General features: G+C 34.5%; 1 protein-coding gene across 1 annotated transcript in view; it reads left to right on the top strand.

Annotated features, from left to right (window-relative positions):
• The window catches only part of kug (FAT atypical cadherin kugelei), a 599,114-nt gene that overhangs the window by 104,672 nt on the left and 475,809 nt on the right, over window positions 1-18,633 (top strand). Inside the window, exon 3 of the mRNA XM_090401756.1 lies at window positions 6,119-6,180. Within this exon, the coding sequence (XP_090257882.1) occupies window positions 6,119-6,180 (62 nt within the window). The remainder of the gene's footprint in view (window positions 1-6,118; window positions 6,181-18,633) is intronic.

The following is an 18,633-nucleotide window of genomic DNA, read 5'->3' as shown; positions in this document are numbered from 1 at the left end:
CAAGCAGGTTTATAGAGTGGATATACCATTACAGTCTCTTGTGTAGATTAGACAAGCAGTGTGATCTGATGCATTCTGCTGTATTAATGTTTGAACTGGATCTTGATATCGGTTCTGTAGCAGCTTCATAAAAATAAATAAAAAAATACTGTTTGATGATTGTTAATATGGCATGTATTTGCCTTTCTTGAAACTAAAAAAATTAGAAGAGATTCACTTCAGACAGATATACCAATCTTGTTATTCTTTGATGTAGATAAAGTTTCTCGTATGGCACTCCAAATTTACTTTTAACTTGCATCGCATTTAATTTTTATTTTTTCTCTCTGATTTGTTTTAGTTATAAGCGCTATTGCAACCACACCGTATACCTAAACAAGCTGTTGGTAATTTTAGCCAACCGGTTTTTTTTTTAAATAAAATTTAATTGAAACAAACTTTTTTTTTTTTTTATTCAAATAACCAAATTAAGTCCGGCCTGCTTGGATAAATAGGTGACTTCACCGCTTTCAGCTAACCATCTGCGGGTTTGATTACAGTATTGAATGGATGTGTGCAAATTCGGTGGTCATCGCATTGTGTGAGAACACCATTCTGCTATTTGGTAGCTTGAAGTGGGTTGAAATGTTTCATTTTAAGTTTCTTGCCCTTATTTTACTCACAGTTGTGATGTGTTATAGGTTTCCAAACATCACGGTGCGGGATTCAATTTAAAAAAAAAAATTAAATAAATTGTATTAATGTTTGTATAATACAATAAACGAAGCAAACTTTTTACTTTCATGGTCCTGCTACAATGAAAGAAAAGCATAAATAATTTCTGACGCATTATCTGCAGAGTAGAAGGATCTACACATGATGAAAATAGTCAGGGATGTAAAAGTCGTAAGATCATGAAATCTTAATGTACTGTTGACTATTAAGTGCTAGGGACGTATATTTTTGGATTTTGAGGTTAAATAAATTAAATAAAATAAATTGTGGAACAAAAGCTATAATGAATTATACTACTGTATAACTGTGATGGTGATGGGAGAGGAAAAACTTTGCCACCAGCTTAAGACACTGGTTAAACCAACTTGAAAATCCCTTTGGTCGCATAACCAAAAGATATACTGTTATCCAGTCGTCCTTTCGAATGCGTCATGAAAATTATCGAAAGCATATAATCTTGGGCTAGCACATTCAAAAAAAAAATCATAATTAGCAGTTTTGAGTTATTTATATATTTGTTTATTCATGATTGGAATACGTGAGTTCCCAAGACTTGCTTTTGTACGTGTTTTAGGTTATATCTATCTATCTATAAGTTATATATATTTGATCAGTGGTGTTATTCAACACCACTGATCAAATATATTCATTTACTATCGTTAAACGTTACTCCACTAATAATAATAATAATAATAATAATAATAATAATAATAATAATAATAAAGCAGATAATGCTGTTCGTAAGTTATTGAGTGATCTCAGAAATTTTTAACTTTCTTTTATTACATCACTAATTTTGAATCTCAAAATTAATACGATGTATGCAACAAAAGCAGGTGAAAGTCTTATCCATACTTGCTCAGTGAATCTTTATCACCACGTTATGGCAATACTTTTAAATATATTGACAGCAAAAACTACACGCACACCAGTATGGGCAAGGAATAGAACCTGTCAATCGATTCCAGAGAAGGTGCCGATGGATAATATCTGCATAAGGCGTTCTAAACAGAACTGCTGTCTTGCTGATAAAGGAAACGCCTAGAAATAGAAGCGAATCGAATTTTCTTTTCTTTTTTTTTCCGTTTTTTTTTTTTTTTTGTTTGTTTGTTTTGTTTTTCTGGTTGTGCTAATATTATCGTGCCTTCGTTTTTTTTTTTTTTCCTCTCTCTCAAAGAGAATGAAAAGAACCTCTCAATTGTGTGTTGTCGTTGCACCGAATCGTATTAGTTATTAGATTAGGAAAAATTCAGAAATAGTAAACTTTCGTTGCAAAGTTATATGGAAATCTGAATTCGTTGCTTAAAAAAATTTAAAAAAAAAGCGAGAAAGTGCATTTATTACTTACAAAAGTATATCGGTAAAATGTGGTCCTGTAAAGTTATTGCTAGTGGAAAATAAAGCATAATTCCTCTCCACGATACTAAACAAACGAATCTGGATTCGGCTACTAAAATCAGTTTTTATCTGGAATTAAAAATCAACGCCTTCAAATTTTGGAATTTTCTGCTGCAATTATTACCACTTTTGCACTTATTCTAATTTATTAAGATAAATTTTAACCGTAAGTTATAGATAATTAATAGATAAACATCTTTTAATGTGAAAAATGCGTTTTATCCCATTCAGTAGTTTAGCATGGTGGCAACGATGTGTAGAATGGAAAACATGCGCGTGGAGGACAGTTAACGAAGGACTTTTTCTAAGCCTTGTTTTAATGAAAAATTTGAGATGACAAGATCAAGAATAATAATTATAATATTTTTTGGGACGGGAGGGGGGGGGGGGCTAATAACGAAACATGAAAATGAAAACAAGTTCCACCATAGATTTTTTCCCGTGTAAAATATAGCAAATTTCATTATTTTTTTAATTAAGTGCAAAAATATAATCCGATTAATAAAGATTATTCTACAGAACAAAAACAAATTATGGACAATGAATAGCTCCCATGCATTTAGTTTCCAGTTATGCATACATGGTCGAAAACAGAACAAAATTAATTAATTATAATTAATTATAGTTTGTTCTCTAATGATAATTATCATTAGAGAACAAACTTTTTCTTGGGTAGGATACTAGGTTGCATCGAAAATAACAATAAATGGAAAAATCCCTTTATTTTAAAATGGAATATCTTGTTTCCACAGTAGGATACAGAGAAGGGCTTCTGTTGTAGATTGAAGTCCGCTGTGTCCGTTGCAATTGGCACTTTCAATCATTGGGATTTGTTACGAGAGCAGCTGCAGCTTTTGTTCTGTACAGTGGCTGTAAATTTGACTTTAAGGATATGCTGATGTGGCTCTTTTAGCCAAATAAAGAGCGTACGTATTTAATCATAACTAAAAAAACCAGCTCTCAGGCAGAAGCATCACCAGAATGTTTTAGAGGATCTAAGTGTGTGTGTGTGTATTGAGTATCAGTAGAGCTTCCGTTGCTCAAGCCGATTTCAATAATACACTTAGGTTGGAAAGACCCGCGTTCGAATCGCGTCTAGGATGTGAAGATCTTTTCCCTGCTCTGGTTGTTCAGTCGCATTTCTTCCATACCGTTCTGAGAGAAGACGGCGTCCTGGTAAGCGTGTATAGGTGCAAGACTACATAGTCATGGATAACGTCTATCCGATTTCGATTGAAGTTGCTCAAAGAGTGACTGGCAAACATTTAGAATGCAGTTTACAAACAGTAGCCTACTTCATAGCCTATGATTACCAATAACTACGTACCACAAATACTTTCTTATTTGAATTACTTGTCATTTTATGCTTAACATTTTATTTCAAGGTTCATTTGTGATGAATTGTTGAGCACAGTATTTCAGAAAATTCCTTTTTCGATATTGATTTCATTGTTTTAACTTACTTGATAACTGTATATTCCTATTTTAGATTTTTGCATTCATGAAAATCAACCTTTAGTTCTCAAGAGACCTTCCAATGAAAACTGGAGTTATATACCCCTTCCAGTTTTCATTGGAAGGTCTCCTGGCTCTCGATTCCTTTATTCATCGAGTTCTGTTTTCAAAATTTGAAGGTGCTTGGGATGGTATTGAAATGACAGTTGATAAACTGTAAAAGTCCATATTACTTTATCTCATCTTCCCCTTAACTTCCTAGCACAATAGCCCGTCATGAAATTAATACTATGATGGGGCGATTAATGATATCTACATGTTTTACTATGCTTGTCAATTGTGTGTATTCTTTGAGCCCAAAACGACGAATTTTCTTAGGCAAAACTCTCCCATCTACATATGAGAGAGAGAGACTAACTCTCCTTTAGTTAAAAGACCTTAAAAGTTTTATTAAATGTTCCTTAATTGTTAAATTACAGTGCGAAGAGAAAGACTTGGATCCTGTTTCAGAAGCGAATAATGCAGCCAACACAAAAATCGCCAAATGGCAAACACATGTGCCTTTACCATCCAGGAGTAATATGTATTAACTAGTTTAAACATTTGTGTCAATCCCATGATATTATGCGTCCCTCTTTCTCTCCCTCTGCGGAGCCACGTGCAGCCTCCCTCCCTCCCTCTCTCTCTGGCTTAATTTATCCGTCACAGCGACCTTGTCTACAGTGTTTGTTACTATAACAACGGTATGTGAGGCACGTGTCTCACGTGGAGCTTGTTTGAGGAGCTGTAGCTGAGGTTGGGTGATCTCCTCTTCGTCTAAACTGTTTACTGTCGACTTCCGGTCTACCAGAAACACTCGCGTTCGACTCATTCGTGTAATTTTCTCCTGTTTTTTTTTTCTTTTTCTTCTTCTTTTACGTTTGATTGATGTTCAGAGAGATCGTGGCTTTGTTAGGTCGTTGTCCTGACCTGCTAGAAAGGCGGTTTGGAATCCATTTATTTCCGTCCTTTGTCCCATTGTAAATGAACATTGATTTTATCTTCGTAGTTACTGGATTATTATCAAAGCCTTATGTGTTTTCGAATGTTCATGCTCAAAACTTGCGAAGTAAATTTATTAGTTCATAATGCTTTCATTGACGTCATTCTCAGAAGAATAAATTGCATTTTAACAATGAATTAGGGTGGAACTAAGCTTTTCTTGAGAAGATATTCATAATTCAATATGTCTTAGGGAAAATTAAAAGTTCTTATCGCATGGCCACTAAATATAATCTCCAAATTCATTTTTGTTAAAAATACAAATTAACATGCGTTGTATGATAGATAAAAAAGAGTATCGAGGTCAAAATGGTTTTTGTGTTTAATATAAAAAATAATCCTTGCAAAGGAGGAAATAAAATATAATCGACCGGTTAGAAAATCATTGGATACTTCTAGGTTTGGCTGACTAATTCAACATCAAGCAAGGTAAATTTGATATTCAATTAAGTTAGTCGAGCGATCTGGAGGGGTCGATTCCGAATAGGTTCCGAGTTCTCCGGTTCGTTCAACAATCTCGCGCTGTATGCATAATCGAAAATTCGATAATACTACTAATAATAATAATGTAATCACAAGAGATTTCAAAACCGCTAAGAAATGGAATTGATTCCATCTCTACTACTATCTATGACTATGTGTTGGGTATCAATTTTGCTTTTAATGAGAAAGATGTACATTCGGACTCTCTTTTTTCACTGAGTTGATTCACAGAACTTAAAAGCAAGCGGTTAGCAGTGTTTTGAAGCTTCTTGCTGATGAATTCTAATTCGCAAGTATTAGCTGAACAACGAATTTAAATTCTATAAACAATTTTGTTTGCAGAATTTAAACACTGTCAATATTTACAGGCTATTTCCATATTTTATTACTATTGGTGTTAACGGAGTTTTTTGTAATGCTTAAAGGTCAGTTTATCAGGAAATTTTATTTATATTAATTAGTATATTTATGGTCCTTATATAATCTTTTCTAAAGGCGTTAAACTCAAATTCGAAATGTTTCTTTTCTGTGAATGTTTAGACTTTTTAGTAATAGTTACCTTTTATTTCCCCTTAACGTTTTCTTTGTTGATTGAGCGAAATCAACAGAGAAAGAATTGTAAAAAAAAAAATTAGACAAAGAAAGACAACATACGTTGGCTAATTGATAGCCGCATAAACAGGAAGTTCAGCATCAGAGATTGTTAATTAAACTATCTTCATGAGTTGTTCAGAATTTTGAGTCCACTCTTCTAACTTAAGATATTCCCAACTCAACCAAGAAAGTATGAGGCAGTAATAATGACAGAAGTAAACAAATATTAACTATTTGCCTATCTTTACAGTAATTTTTACATTTACTGATTGTTCTTGAACTTAATAGTTATAGTATTTACAATGTATTTAGCTAACAATATCAAATTAGTAATTTATTCCGTAGAAATGCCAGAAGCTCTGATTATTATCTTATTATTATTTGCATAATTATTAATAATTGTACTTATAATCATGTAATTAAATTTTTGCAGGTCTCATAACAACAACAGCCCGCCGTCTGGACCGTGAAAATCAAGCCGAACACATCATAGAGGTAAGATATTTAAGTAATTTGCGGTGCATTTTAGTATAATTATAGTGTACATGCAGTGTATGCACAATTAGCTATATCAACACGATAGATGTACGAATTCTGAAGTAAAGTAGCTAGTTTTGCTAATAATCGGGCGTTATTGCAGTCTAGAAATGTAGTAGTTAAGATAAAAACAAAACAACTGCAGCCGGAAAGTTTCTGAAGTAAAAGTTGTTACAATTAGCGAATTCGCTGTGCTTGTTACTTGTGTGTGTGTGTGTCATAGCATTAATTAGGTTAATATGAAGTCAAACTTGGCTTTGTCCATAGATTAAGGGGAAGATGAGAGGAGATCTCGCTTCTCTTTTCCCCTATATAGTCTCTTCTGTCTCTAAATTGCGTATGTTTTTCATCAGTTTATTTATTTTGGCAGGCGATAAAAATAGTTATTTCCGGAGGAAAACTCTGCCATCTTTGAATTTACCTGCATTTGAAAAGCTCTTATAAAATTTTTTTGCCTCCTAGACAGAACTTTAGTACTTTGCATCATTGCTGCTGACTGAGCTCAGAGAGGCCAGAGATGAGATCTAGTTTATCAATTTATTTTATTTTAGTTTTAAATTCCTCCTCCCAATAGATGTGATATATGAATCGTATTCCAACCCATGTTAATATAAGGCTGCAAAATTTTAGAAAAACTTGGTGTGGAAGAAAATTAATGTCAGTGTGAGCATTTCCATTATTTGGAAATGGTCTCAGCCTCAGCTGGAAAAAAATATTGTCATTAAAAGTTCTTAGATGAGAATCTGTAAATATCTGCTTTCTCCATAACTGCAGACCTGAAATCGAATATTTTGTAAACTTTGTTGTACAGTCTTTCAAAATGTCTTAAATATGGCATTCATCATGTACTCACTCTAAGTCATATATAAAATTATCTGAGCAGTATTCAACTCAATGATAAACAACCACTTGTATTAAATGTATATAATGCCTTTTTATGAAAATAAAAGCTTTATTGCGGCCTCTTTTCAACTGAAAGTGAGTTAGCCTTTCTCGTATGCACACAGAAGGATTTTTCGTTCCAGAAATTCGGAATTTATTCCATAAAAAGCAGACAAACCGGATTTTACCGTAATTGGTCGAAGTTGGTTGAGTAAAGGATTCCACCCTCTATAACTCCTTTAATTTTCGCCTATTAGTTCTGAATTTCCTTGAGGATCTTAAGCAGACAGTTAGTTACATGTCCTATCATTTGACGACGTATAGTCACTCCCGTACCTCATTGAGTCTTGGGAGTGAGACCTTCTGTTATAAGAATGATGAAGTCGGAGATGCCCTTTCCACAAAGAGTTGGTGGGACACTCACAAATATCGGTGTCCCTGGCGGGATTTAAACCCGCAACCTCTTGGCTGGAGATCGGATACACTAACCACTCGGCCGAGAAACAAGTGTATTCTAAATTTATTTAAATCACGTGAATGATGAAGCCTGCAGAGGTCTGTATGTGCTCGCGGAATGTCAGTGTGAGCATTTCCATTATTTGGAAATGGTCTCAGCCTCAGCTGGAAAAAAATATTGTCATTAAAAGTTCTTAGATTGAAGAAAAGAAGAAAGATTATTTGTGTGTGTGTGTGTGTGTGTGTGTGTGTGTGTGTGTGTGTGTGTGTGTGTGTGTGTGTGTGTGTGTGTGTGTGTGTGTGTTATTAAGTGATACAACAGGTCGAATTTTGGTCCTAATGATCCTTGTAACAAGATTAGTCATTGACTCCTTGACTGCTGATAGTTCCAAATAAATGAATATAAAGAATCACAGATGACTGTTGAAATTTATATCATTATTGCTCTTCAAAGGCCAAATTCTTTTAGCTTCTTGAAGAGCAATAATGTTATTTGGGTTTGAGAATGTTGTCATTTACCTTGACCTACATTTCAGAAAAATGTTTGTATCAGGAATTGTCTTTCAAATTCTAACATGGATAAACATGGATATGCTTTCATTTCGCTGAGTAATTTCTGCGTTTTTTATTATACGTGTAGGTAAGTCCATTGCCTTTCATTTTTATCTCTTTATCCGTGGCACTAACTCATTTTCTTTCTTGCTACGCCTTCCGAAAATAGGAACATCATTACACGATACTTTATTTCTCCTTAATGCTATGTGGCGTTTAGGAAATGTCCTCTTCGTGACTACAAAGAATGTTTGGTTGCTTGCGAGTTGACGTACCATGATTACATCTCTTTTTACTTATTGCAGGTGAATACGTGGAATTCCTCACTAGATACTAGTGTTTCCTGTACGCACATTTGACCGTTTTTATGAAGCATTTTGCTCACTTTTATTCTCTGCTTTTTTTTTTTTTTTTTTGCTTGTTTCGTTTTGGAAAACATGCATTGACAACGGCCTCTTACCACTGATTATTTCATTGGAAAACAGGTAGTTTTGGTATAATTATGATAATCTGTTTATTGGCGGATGACAAACACAGAATTGAAACTATTGGATTTTTATAATGTGCCATTTTTAACATTTAGATTTTTTTTCCCCTTCATTCTTTTTAGTAACAATACTTTGAGGAAGAATCTGTTTAGTTTTATTAACCATGAAATAATACTTAATAATAAAAGCAAATTAAGAGTGAATCAGAATGGAAATAATAAAACAAGACAACTATCTATACGGCGGTGGTTGTATATTATTATGCGATTCCTAAGGAAACCCACCGCGAAGTTTATGTAATGTTATCAGCTTGTATGAAATACAAATGCATGTTCGTTGTTGTTTAATTGCGTATTGGAAAAAGTTTTTTTCCTAGGAATACATCTTCGTTTAATCACTGAAAATAAATAAGTTGTAATTTAGCATACAGAATTTCCTCTTACCTAGACATGTCAAGAACGAATTCCTACTATACGTGAAAGATATATGTGTACTTCCATACCAGTTGACATGTAAAGAAGCCAATTTTCTAAGGAGGGGATAATCTTAGAAATAAAAAGTAACGTTTATTGTAGTCAAATGTAACACAATGACAAAATCGGCAAAAAAAGAGTCATAAATTGATGCAATTACGATATATATACAGCTTGTTGTGTAGATTTTTCCCATAGAAATTCAGTCTACTTCAAGAGCAGGGGGTTCAGATTCCATCCCAGCATTCGCTGCTGTTTCATATCTTTGAAAAGCAGTTTGTAGATAATTCAGAATATAGGCAATATTTTCTATACAAAATAACCGTTCTTCTTTTAATGCCAATGATCTATCTATCTATCCCAATGGCTTTAACAGGCCTTTAAGGCCCACAACCTTCCAAGCATGCTTGGATTTCGTAACCGAAATACGAGGATAGAATGGTCACTCCTATGCCTCAAGGTATTCTTGGCTGTATCCCTGTGTGTTCACGGGGCCGGTTTGCCTGCTTGCGGGATGAAAAACACCAGATAAACTGGCGGAAAAAACCCTACTGCCCGCGCCCAAGACCGGCTAACTTGGCTATGGCTGAGGAAGATCCTTCAGCTCCTCACGTCTCCGACGGGAATCGAACCTAGGACACTCCTTCCCCAGGCATATGGTTGCGAAGCGCAAAGCCACTAGGCTAACTGCGCGGACTTAATGCCAATGATGCGATGCTAAAAAATCCTCTTTAACTATTTGAATATTTTGTCAGATGATCAGCGGTGACTTAAAAAAAAAGAGTAATATTGGACTACTTTGTAGAGTCAGTAAGCGTTGCGTTTCATTTTTAGGATTGTTGAGCTAGTTTCCTTTTGTACAACAAACCTGCCGATGATTTTTTTTCCGTTTACTTTTGTTTTTCATTTAGACTTCTCCTAGTAGAATACCTTTTACAGTCTGCAGTGCTCAGTGATTTCATTCAGCAAGTCGCTCTCTGAAACGTTTCATGCACATCCCCTTGGGAAAATGCATCAAATACTTTATCATCAGGCTTGCAATTAATGTAATTAAATGGGCTTCCTTGCTGATTTTTATTGCTATCCCCAATAACAAAAGCGCTTTGTGCTCTGTGGACGGGTACTTTATGTGAAAGATGCCAATGGCCGCTTTGTGGCCTTTGTTGTTAAGCACGGTCTACAGCCGCATCCACTACATGAGGACAAAAACCATGTAGTGTTCTGTTCTGTTCGTGCAATTGCTGAAGCTGATCCCATGGGCGATCAAAAACAGTTCCACCTAAATATTAATTACGAGCCATGGCTTTTAACACTCGGTGTATTATTTGTCACGTTTTTCTCCCACTGAATAAATTAAGCTAAGAGAAAATTACACTGCCTGGGAATTCGTTCCCCGTCTGGTGCAAGATAATCCTAGTAAAGGGAAAAAATAAAATAAAATAGGCAGCTTTCATTCAGCAATCGTTTGTTTGCCATATAAGAGTTCTACAAATCCCTTATATAAAAGATATTAATGAGTTTTGCTTGATAGTTTAAAAAAAATTGATATCAGAAAGTACCTGTACGGGACTTTCTGATATCAATTAAATTTAAATATTGTCTCAGAGAAAGTATTGGGATATTTCCTAATGCTTTCAGATTCAGTTGTGACATAAACCTTTGTAAAAACTTTCAACAATACGTGATTTCCATAATTTAATGGATGGAATACTCCATTTTGCTTATTGGATATATGGAGCAAAGTGGTGGATTTTTTTTTTTTCATTTTTAGTGTATGTGTGTGTGCGCGCGCGCACACACACACACACACTCACTATTCACAGTTACGTTTATATCATGGTATTGTTTTATCTATTATATATTAGAATAAAACTACCTGCTTCCGTAGATGTATTGTTAAAATAAACAAATATATTCATTACACTACTTAAGACGCGATTTCAGTGCAGTTGCACAGGAACACAAAAAAGAAAGTAGTAATTACCGATAACGTCGGAGAAATCTCCTATTTAAATAACATGATTTAATTCTATAATCACCATTTAACTAAACATAGAAATCTAGGAATCGAAAGATTCCTATAAAACAGAATTACGGATTTATATCTTAAAAATGTTGTTGAATAGCTTTAATGGCGTAAACATAATATACCCTTGTAAATTAATTTTTTTTTTAAGCGGACAACTATGTGTATGTCAGTATTTTAGTTCCTTTTCGTCTGTGGGGATTAAATATGGATTATAGTGGGCAAAGATTACTGCTAAGGACAAAGGTTGTGGATCTCGACTGTGTAAAGTATTAGCGCAGCAACATACAAAAGCTCACGTGAAGTAGTCGGGTGTTGGTGTATCTATTGGTGAAGCGAAAGTTGCAGAAATCGTTCTTCCAATTCCTAAAGAGAAAGCCAGGCCATATGCGCGAACTAATAGACATTTGAAATGTCTTGCGCTATCTTTCTCTTGCACTCGCAAACTAACTGATTCCGAAGTTCATGCTGGGTTGGCATTGCGAAACTAATGCACTGAAAAGCTAGCACCAATACTTAGATGCGTTGATATTGTGATATATATATATATATATATATATATATATATCATTCATACGGCAGTGAAACTGGCATTGCGAGATTTTTCGGCTCTTCTCCTACCCTTTGACATTCAAGGGACATAATGATAGACTTTCTGTTTTCTCCATCAAATTTTCTTGAAGAAAAAGAATAAAAGAACGATAAGTAGTAAATAATACGGTATTTGTTTGTAATAATATCTTAATTTTCATTAAATGTGGAACTACATTTACGCTTTTGAGTCCTATGTGTATCCATTGACATTTACACATCTAGTACGTCACTGACATGGCAAACAACATAATGAAATAATAGTGTTCATTGTTAAATTTTTTCCATGAGTTTTGAAGCCAGTCAACTATCCTGGAAGATCAGAATTTAGAAGTGCTCAAGTGAAGTCATTTCTGTTATTGAAGTCGTAGATCGATTCTTGTCCATAGAAATGAAATCATATATCTTTCCATACTGTATGGGACTGATAACAACGAATTTATTGGATGTTCCGTTGAGGAAACAGCATCCACTGTTTGCTTGCTCTTCGTCGGTAATTAGTGAGAAACATCACATTACTGCAAATCTTGCTAACCACACACGCCATCTGTTAGAGATGTTTCTGTAATAACCTACCAACTGCTGGTTTTGTAATATGCACTTTCCAAATAAATGAATATTGGTGCAAATAGTAATTGCTGCAATGGAAAATGATAATAGGATAGCGTGCGTTCTCATTCCTTGTATGAGAACACGTGATAATCTCTAAACGTATACAGACTGGTTTAAGATCTGGAAGTGACAGAGTAGAATTCCTCAGCAATACATAATCGCAGATATGATATATACGATTAGATTTGGTATCACAGAATTATGAATTGAAGTTAGGAAGTGTGGAGAAAGGTGGACTATTATGAAGTGTGAAGAAATCTCTTATATAGCATCATTTTATTATTATTAGTCTATTTTATTACAGCAAATTGTTATTATTGTTGTTGTTATCACAGACAATTATAAGATTAATTATCTGTTTCTTTATTATTGCGTTTTAGCAAGTAAGAATTGATGAATTTATTACTGTTATATAGCGGAGGAGTCTGTAACTATAATGATAATAAAGTTTTGAATCTAGTCGGATTACACACACACACACACACACACATCCATATAGGATTCCCAGAAAGGATTAGAATAGGATGCGTGTGCATGCGCGAGCAGAATTCTTTGATTAAACGAACAACACTATTTCCTTGAACAGCAATTTTTTATTTAATTCCAACTTGGATTGAAAAAATATTTGCATTTGAAATATCGCCTTTTTTTTTAATGGAAACTTTATTTTCAGTGTTTCTGGAAATTTCCATTTAAGAGTCACTTACGAATGACTTTCTTTATTCTAGCTTGTAATTTCTAAAAAATTCTAAAATGTTTTCTACATTTTTTTTTAATAGCTCATATAATTCTCGACATGGGCATGTCAAAAAAAAAACTATTTTTCTATCTCTGTCTGTTACAAAAAATCATATTTTAAGAGGTTGGGGTTCTTTATTGCACCAATTGCTACTTTGGACTTCGCAATGCTTTAAGGATATTGAAACGCATTCTGAAAACAGATGCTGCTGTTGTTGATCCAAATAGGATTACAACGTCAAGAAAAACGAATCTGTGCCTACAAGAATGATGAGCCAACTTTTGTTTTCTGACTAAACTCAATTCATCACATCTCAAACAATGACCTATGAAAGAAAGTAGATTCTTGCTTATTTATGCAAGGCTCATTCCGAGTTTTACAAAGATTTGAACCCAAGACGGGAATCTATAATTAAAGCAGCGTGCTTCATAAATGAATGAAAAAGAACATTTTAATGGAAAAAAAAGAGGAATTTTGCATTAAGGGAAGTCTGATCAGTGTTTATGTAAAGGCAGAACTAGATAAGGAATTATTATGTAACACCTCAAAGGAGTCCATAGGCTCATTGGCGTCCACAATACCCTCGGCTCACTTTCAACTGAAAAAAAGGTTATATAAAGACTTCTCGAATCACGACGAAAATCGAACTCAGGTCTTTTCCATTTGAAAGGCGCAATATTCCTTCTTCTTCCAGTTGAGCTACGGAGATGCTTAACCACTCACTAACTCAATTTTGTTGTCTGTTCATCCTAACAGACATGAAGCTATGAATTTAAAGCTTTATTATTCTATACGAGGGGAACCTGTGTGGCTCAGTGGGAATGGCACCTGCATCCTCTGCGCTAGACTGCCCGAAGATAGACTTAAGTTCGAGTGTAGTCGCCGATTGGAGAAACACAGGCTCCCCTTGTATAGAATAATAAAGCTTTAAATTCATAGCTTCATGTCTGTTAGGATGAACAGACAACAAAATTGAGTTAGCGAGTGGTTAAGCATCTCCGTAGGTCAACTGGAAGAAGAAGGAATATTGCGCCTTTCAAATGGAAAAGACCTGAGTTCGATTTTCGCCGTGATTCGAGAAGTCTTTATATAACCTTTTTTTCAGTTGAAAGTGAGCCGAGGGTATTGTGGACGCCAATGAGCCTATGGACTCCTTTGAGGTCCTTAAACTTTTTTGTCCCTTAAACTAAACTCAAGAAAATCGACCCTAGAACCTACACTATTTCAGACACTAACATATCCTGTTATGGTTAAGTACCAAGAGATGACAGCACTTGTTTGTTAGTCTTTTCATCGGTTGCCGCTTATAACTAGTGATAGTCATGGGCAGCTATCTCTGATTGGCTACCATTGGAAACTGAACCGCCCACTCAGTCTCCAAAAGCTAGATATGGTTAAAAGTTCTCGTTTACTTCCTATAAGGAGAATAAAAGGCATTATCTGAATTTTTATTGATTTATTCTAGAAGGAATTGTGTAAGACAGAAGAAACTCCATAAAATATTGGAAAGTAATATTTCTACAAATAGAAAGTGCTATTTTTAAGGCCTGAGTTGAAGTTGGATGGTTTTCGAATTACGTCCAGAGACTAAGGCTGCGAAGACCAGTATATTCTGTCTGTTGTGTATGTTCTTCTGATCGATTTACTTGTTCTGGGGAAGGAAAATCCCAACTAATCATTTTTAGGATACATTTTTCAATGTTATAAGTTATCGTTATTGTCCTGAAAGTTAATTTTAGGATGTCTTTCGTCTTTCATGATGGATTGGTCTGACCGTGTAGAGAAATTATGGTATACAAAATTGTATGTTAGATCTCAAAGAAATCATCTTTCAAAAATTAATAAAAAATACGTTACTATTGCATTTCCTCGCAGCAGATTTTTTAACAAATTTGACTTGCATTCAATATGTGTTTATATTTAAGAAATCATATGACACATTAAAATCTAACAGAAAACAATAACTACCATCAACATAACGGTTTATTATTAGTAGACCTGCAGTCAGATTTATTGTGGGAAGTAACTACAGGAGAAAGTAAATGTATTCGGTACCTGCCATACTGTGACTTAACTTTATTTTTTACCTGTGCACTTACCACGTCGTCTGGAACTGTATTTCACTCACCCATAATTCTCTCTCTCTTTCTCTGCATGAGCAACTATATGCTCTGGTTTCTATTTTGCTCATTCCACCTTCATATACAATTTCTAGCCATAGTTTTATCTCTTCTACTCCTTAACCCTCTAAAAATAGTTTCTGTATCAATCTGATAAGTGCCTTTCAGCAATTCATATATCTCAATCCCATGATATCTTCCTCTTCGTTTACTGTCTGCCAGACTCTACAAATCGCACTCCCCCCCCGCCTATCGTCATAGATAACATTCCACAGTCCGATATTACATTCGTCACGTACATTTGAAATCTTTCCAAAGCTTGCTCATTTCCCTCGGAATTCGTTCAACTAGATTTGTGCTCAATATGATGCGCGGTGTAATGAAAGCCATATGTACTGAGCAGTTCCTTCTTTTATCTCTCTCCATTGCTTTATTAGACAGGGAGACCCAATATCACCAAGCATTTTCATCGCATATTTAGAAAGAGTAATGGATAAAATGAAAGAAGATGCCAAAGGAATATCTGTACACGGAATGAGAAGTAACAATCTGAGATTTGCAGATGACATTGTTATTATTGAAGAAGACGAAAGAGAACTACAAAAAACACTGAAACTGTTAAATGAGGAAGGGAAGAGATTTGGACTTGTTATGAACTTTGAAAAAACAAAGATAATGGTATTTGGTGAGAAGAACATGAAACAAAAGATACAAGTGGATGGAACTGATATAGAAAATGTTGAACAATTCACATATTTGGGAAGTAAACTGACATATGACTTGGACTGTAAAAAAGAAATAAAGATCAGGATCGCAAAGGGAAGAACAAATCTGAAGGCCATGGATAACATCTGGAAAAATAAAGTGATCAGTCTGCAAACAAAACTAAGAGTATTGGAAACATGCATCTTCAGCGGTGTACTGTACGGATCTGAAACGTGGGTAATAAATAAGGAATCAAGAAAACGAAATTTGTCATTTGAAAGAACTTATTACAGGAAGATTCTAAGAATAGGATGGGTACAGAAAATCACCAATAAAGAGCTCTATCAGAAGATACAACCAAAACAGAATCTAATGCAAAAGATTATAAAACGGAAGCTGCAATTATTTGGACACATCTGTAGAATGAGTGAGGACCGGAAGATGAAGACATTTATGTTTGGTATTTTGGATGGTTTAAATAGAAGAGGTAGACCATACAGAGAATGGATAGACGATATAAAAGACTGGTGTGGAATGGGTGTACAAAAACTGCGACACTGTGCACTGGACAAAGAAAGGTGGAAGAAGATAGTGAAACGGACATCAACGGGCAGTGAGCCCATGATTCATGATGATGATGATTGCTTTATAGGAGTTTCACTGTGTAAAAACTTACGTACAGAGGTGAAAGATTTTTTTTTTTTTAATCTGCGTTGAACGTTCAACTATTAAAGTTTTCCTGTTAGTAAACTTTATATTTATGAGGAAAGGAAAATCAGCGTTTCCTTTCCCTCATAACCAAATAACCAAATTGATTAAACTAAACACTCAATTTAAAGACATAATGCACATAGTCATAGTCGATGGCTTAATCATTATCATTCATTTCGTTTGTACTTTTAATATTTTATTTTTTTAAATCTTATGTATAATTTGAATTCCATCATCAAATATATCAGCTGTTTCTCTAGCTTTCTTTATCTATTTTCCTCCAATTGTCACTTTCCATAAAGCCCTACAGGGATATCTTATAAATATTTTACAGACTTCTCCCTAGAATATTTCACATTCATCATTGTTCATCTGAGTTAGCATCCTTAACCCCCCTCTTGTTTCTTCTCTCTCTCTCTCACACACACACACACACACACACACACACATATATATATATATATATATATATATATATATATATATATATATATATATTAATGAGCCCTGCTTTATACGAAGCATTTTCAAACGGACCCTTCTCTTCTTCATCAAAGAGACGAGTTAGCTGGTTTCATAGAGAGGTGAAAGTTTTTTTTTTTCCCCTTCTTCTCGGAAATTAGGATGTTTCACACCGCAAAGCAAACAAACTGGCCATTCGAAGAACAATGTCAACCTCTCGCCCCATCTTTCTCTCTTCATTTCTCAAATATAAGTGGACATGCTTATTCGTTCTTTGTTTAAAACATTACTCCCACTTTTGTTGGCAACGCTATCTACTATTATCCTTCAATGTATATTTGAGTTATTCATATTCTATCTGCGAATTACCATCCCCCACTTTTTAGTAATCTAGTGATTTACTGGAATTACTAGATTTGGTAAATCTAGTAATTAAATCCCAACAAGGATCATAACAATTATCGTTGCTCTGTTCATGTTTAGTACAAAATTGTAGAATCAGTATGTTAATAAAGACAGATCGATTGGGCGAAATTTTGTTTCTTGCATTTGCCCTTTAAACTGGGAAGGTGGGGTGGTGGGGGGATTTCTATGTCATTCATCACTCTTTACATCCCGAATCTTATCTACTTGCTGACGCATTCCACGGTACATCTCTGCACACCAACGTGCACTTATTAACATATTAACTTTAATTTATATATTTTTTAAAAAAAATCTTATGTATCATTTGAATTCCGTCATCAATTATTATTTCCCTTGGACTAATATTGCAACAGCAATCTCCATTTACTGTCCAAGCTAAGTGTCCATATAAATTTGCCAAAAGGTAATATTAATAAATAATCTTCATCGCTGTACTTTTATCAGCAAATATCATCGTCTTTTCGTTTTATGTTCATAATCGCACTGAATCTCTTTTCTTCCTTAATTTAGCAGGTAGTGGTATATTTTATTTAGTTTTCAACTTTTCTAATAATGGCTATATCACTTGAAAAACTCGAATTGTTAATTCTCATATCATATATGGATACCCAAGTCACCTCTTCTTTTGAACTTGTTCATCTTTCTTTCTAGATGCTTAGCAATATTGGAGTTCTTGGTGTCGCATTTCTCAACTAATTTCCCAATTGTCTACTTACTCTCACCGCTACCTCCGAATTCTTATAGATCTTGTAATAACCGGATCAGCATGTCATATATGCTCCGTATGATTGTAATGCCGCCCAAGCAGTCGGAACTAACGAATGTCATCTGAAAGTCAACGAAATAAGCATAAATATTCTTCATGTTTTTCCGAGCCTTCTTCGCAATTAACCGTAGTGATGATATCTGTTATAATTCCGTCCTAAATCCTGCTTGCTCCTCCGCTAGATGTTCAGTCAGTGTCATCAACATCTTTCCTCGGAGAATTGTTAGGTCAACCTGTTCGATAATTTTTGCATTTTCAGATGTGTTCTTTTGTATTTCCACTTGTATCGATCTTAAAGTACTCTCTAAACACATCTTCCTTTCTTTCCCTGGAAACATTTAATTTTTACACCAATATTACATTGTATGGAAAGAAAGTATCAAACTCTTCCGGTCATTTTAC

The sequence above is a fragment of the Typopeltis vanoorti genome, chromosome 2, assembly GCF_054136105.1.
Source record: "Typopeltis vanoorti isolate ZY-2024b chromosome 2, IOZ_Tvanoo_1.0, whole genome shotgun sequence".
NCBI lineage: Eukaryota > Metazoa > Arthropoda > Arachnida > Uropygi > Thelyphonidae > Typopeltis > Typopeltis vanoorti.
Note: the sequence above shows the minus strand (reverse complement) of the source record. Positions and strands in the feature narration are given on the sequence as shown.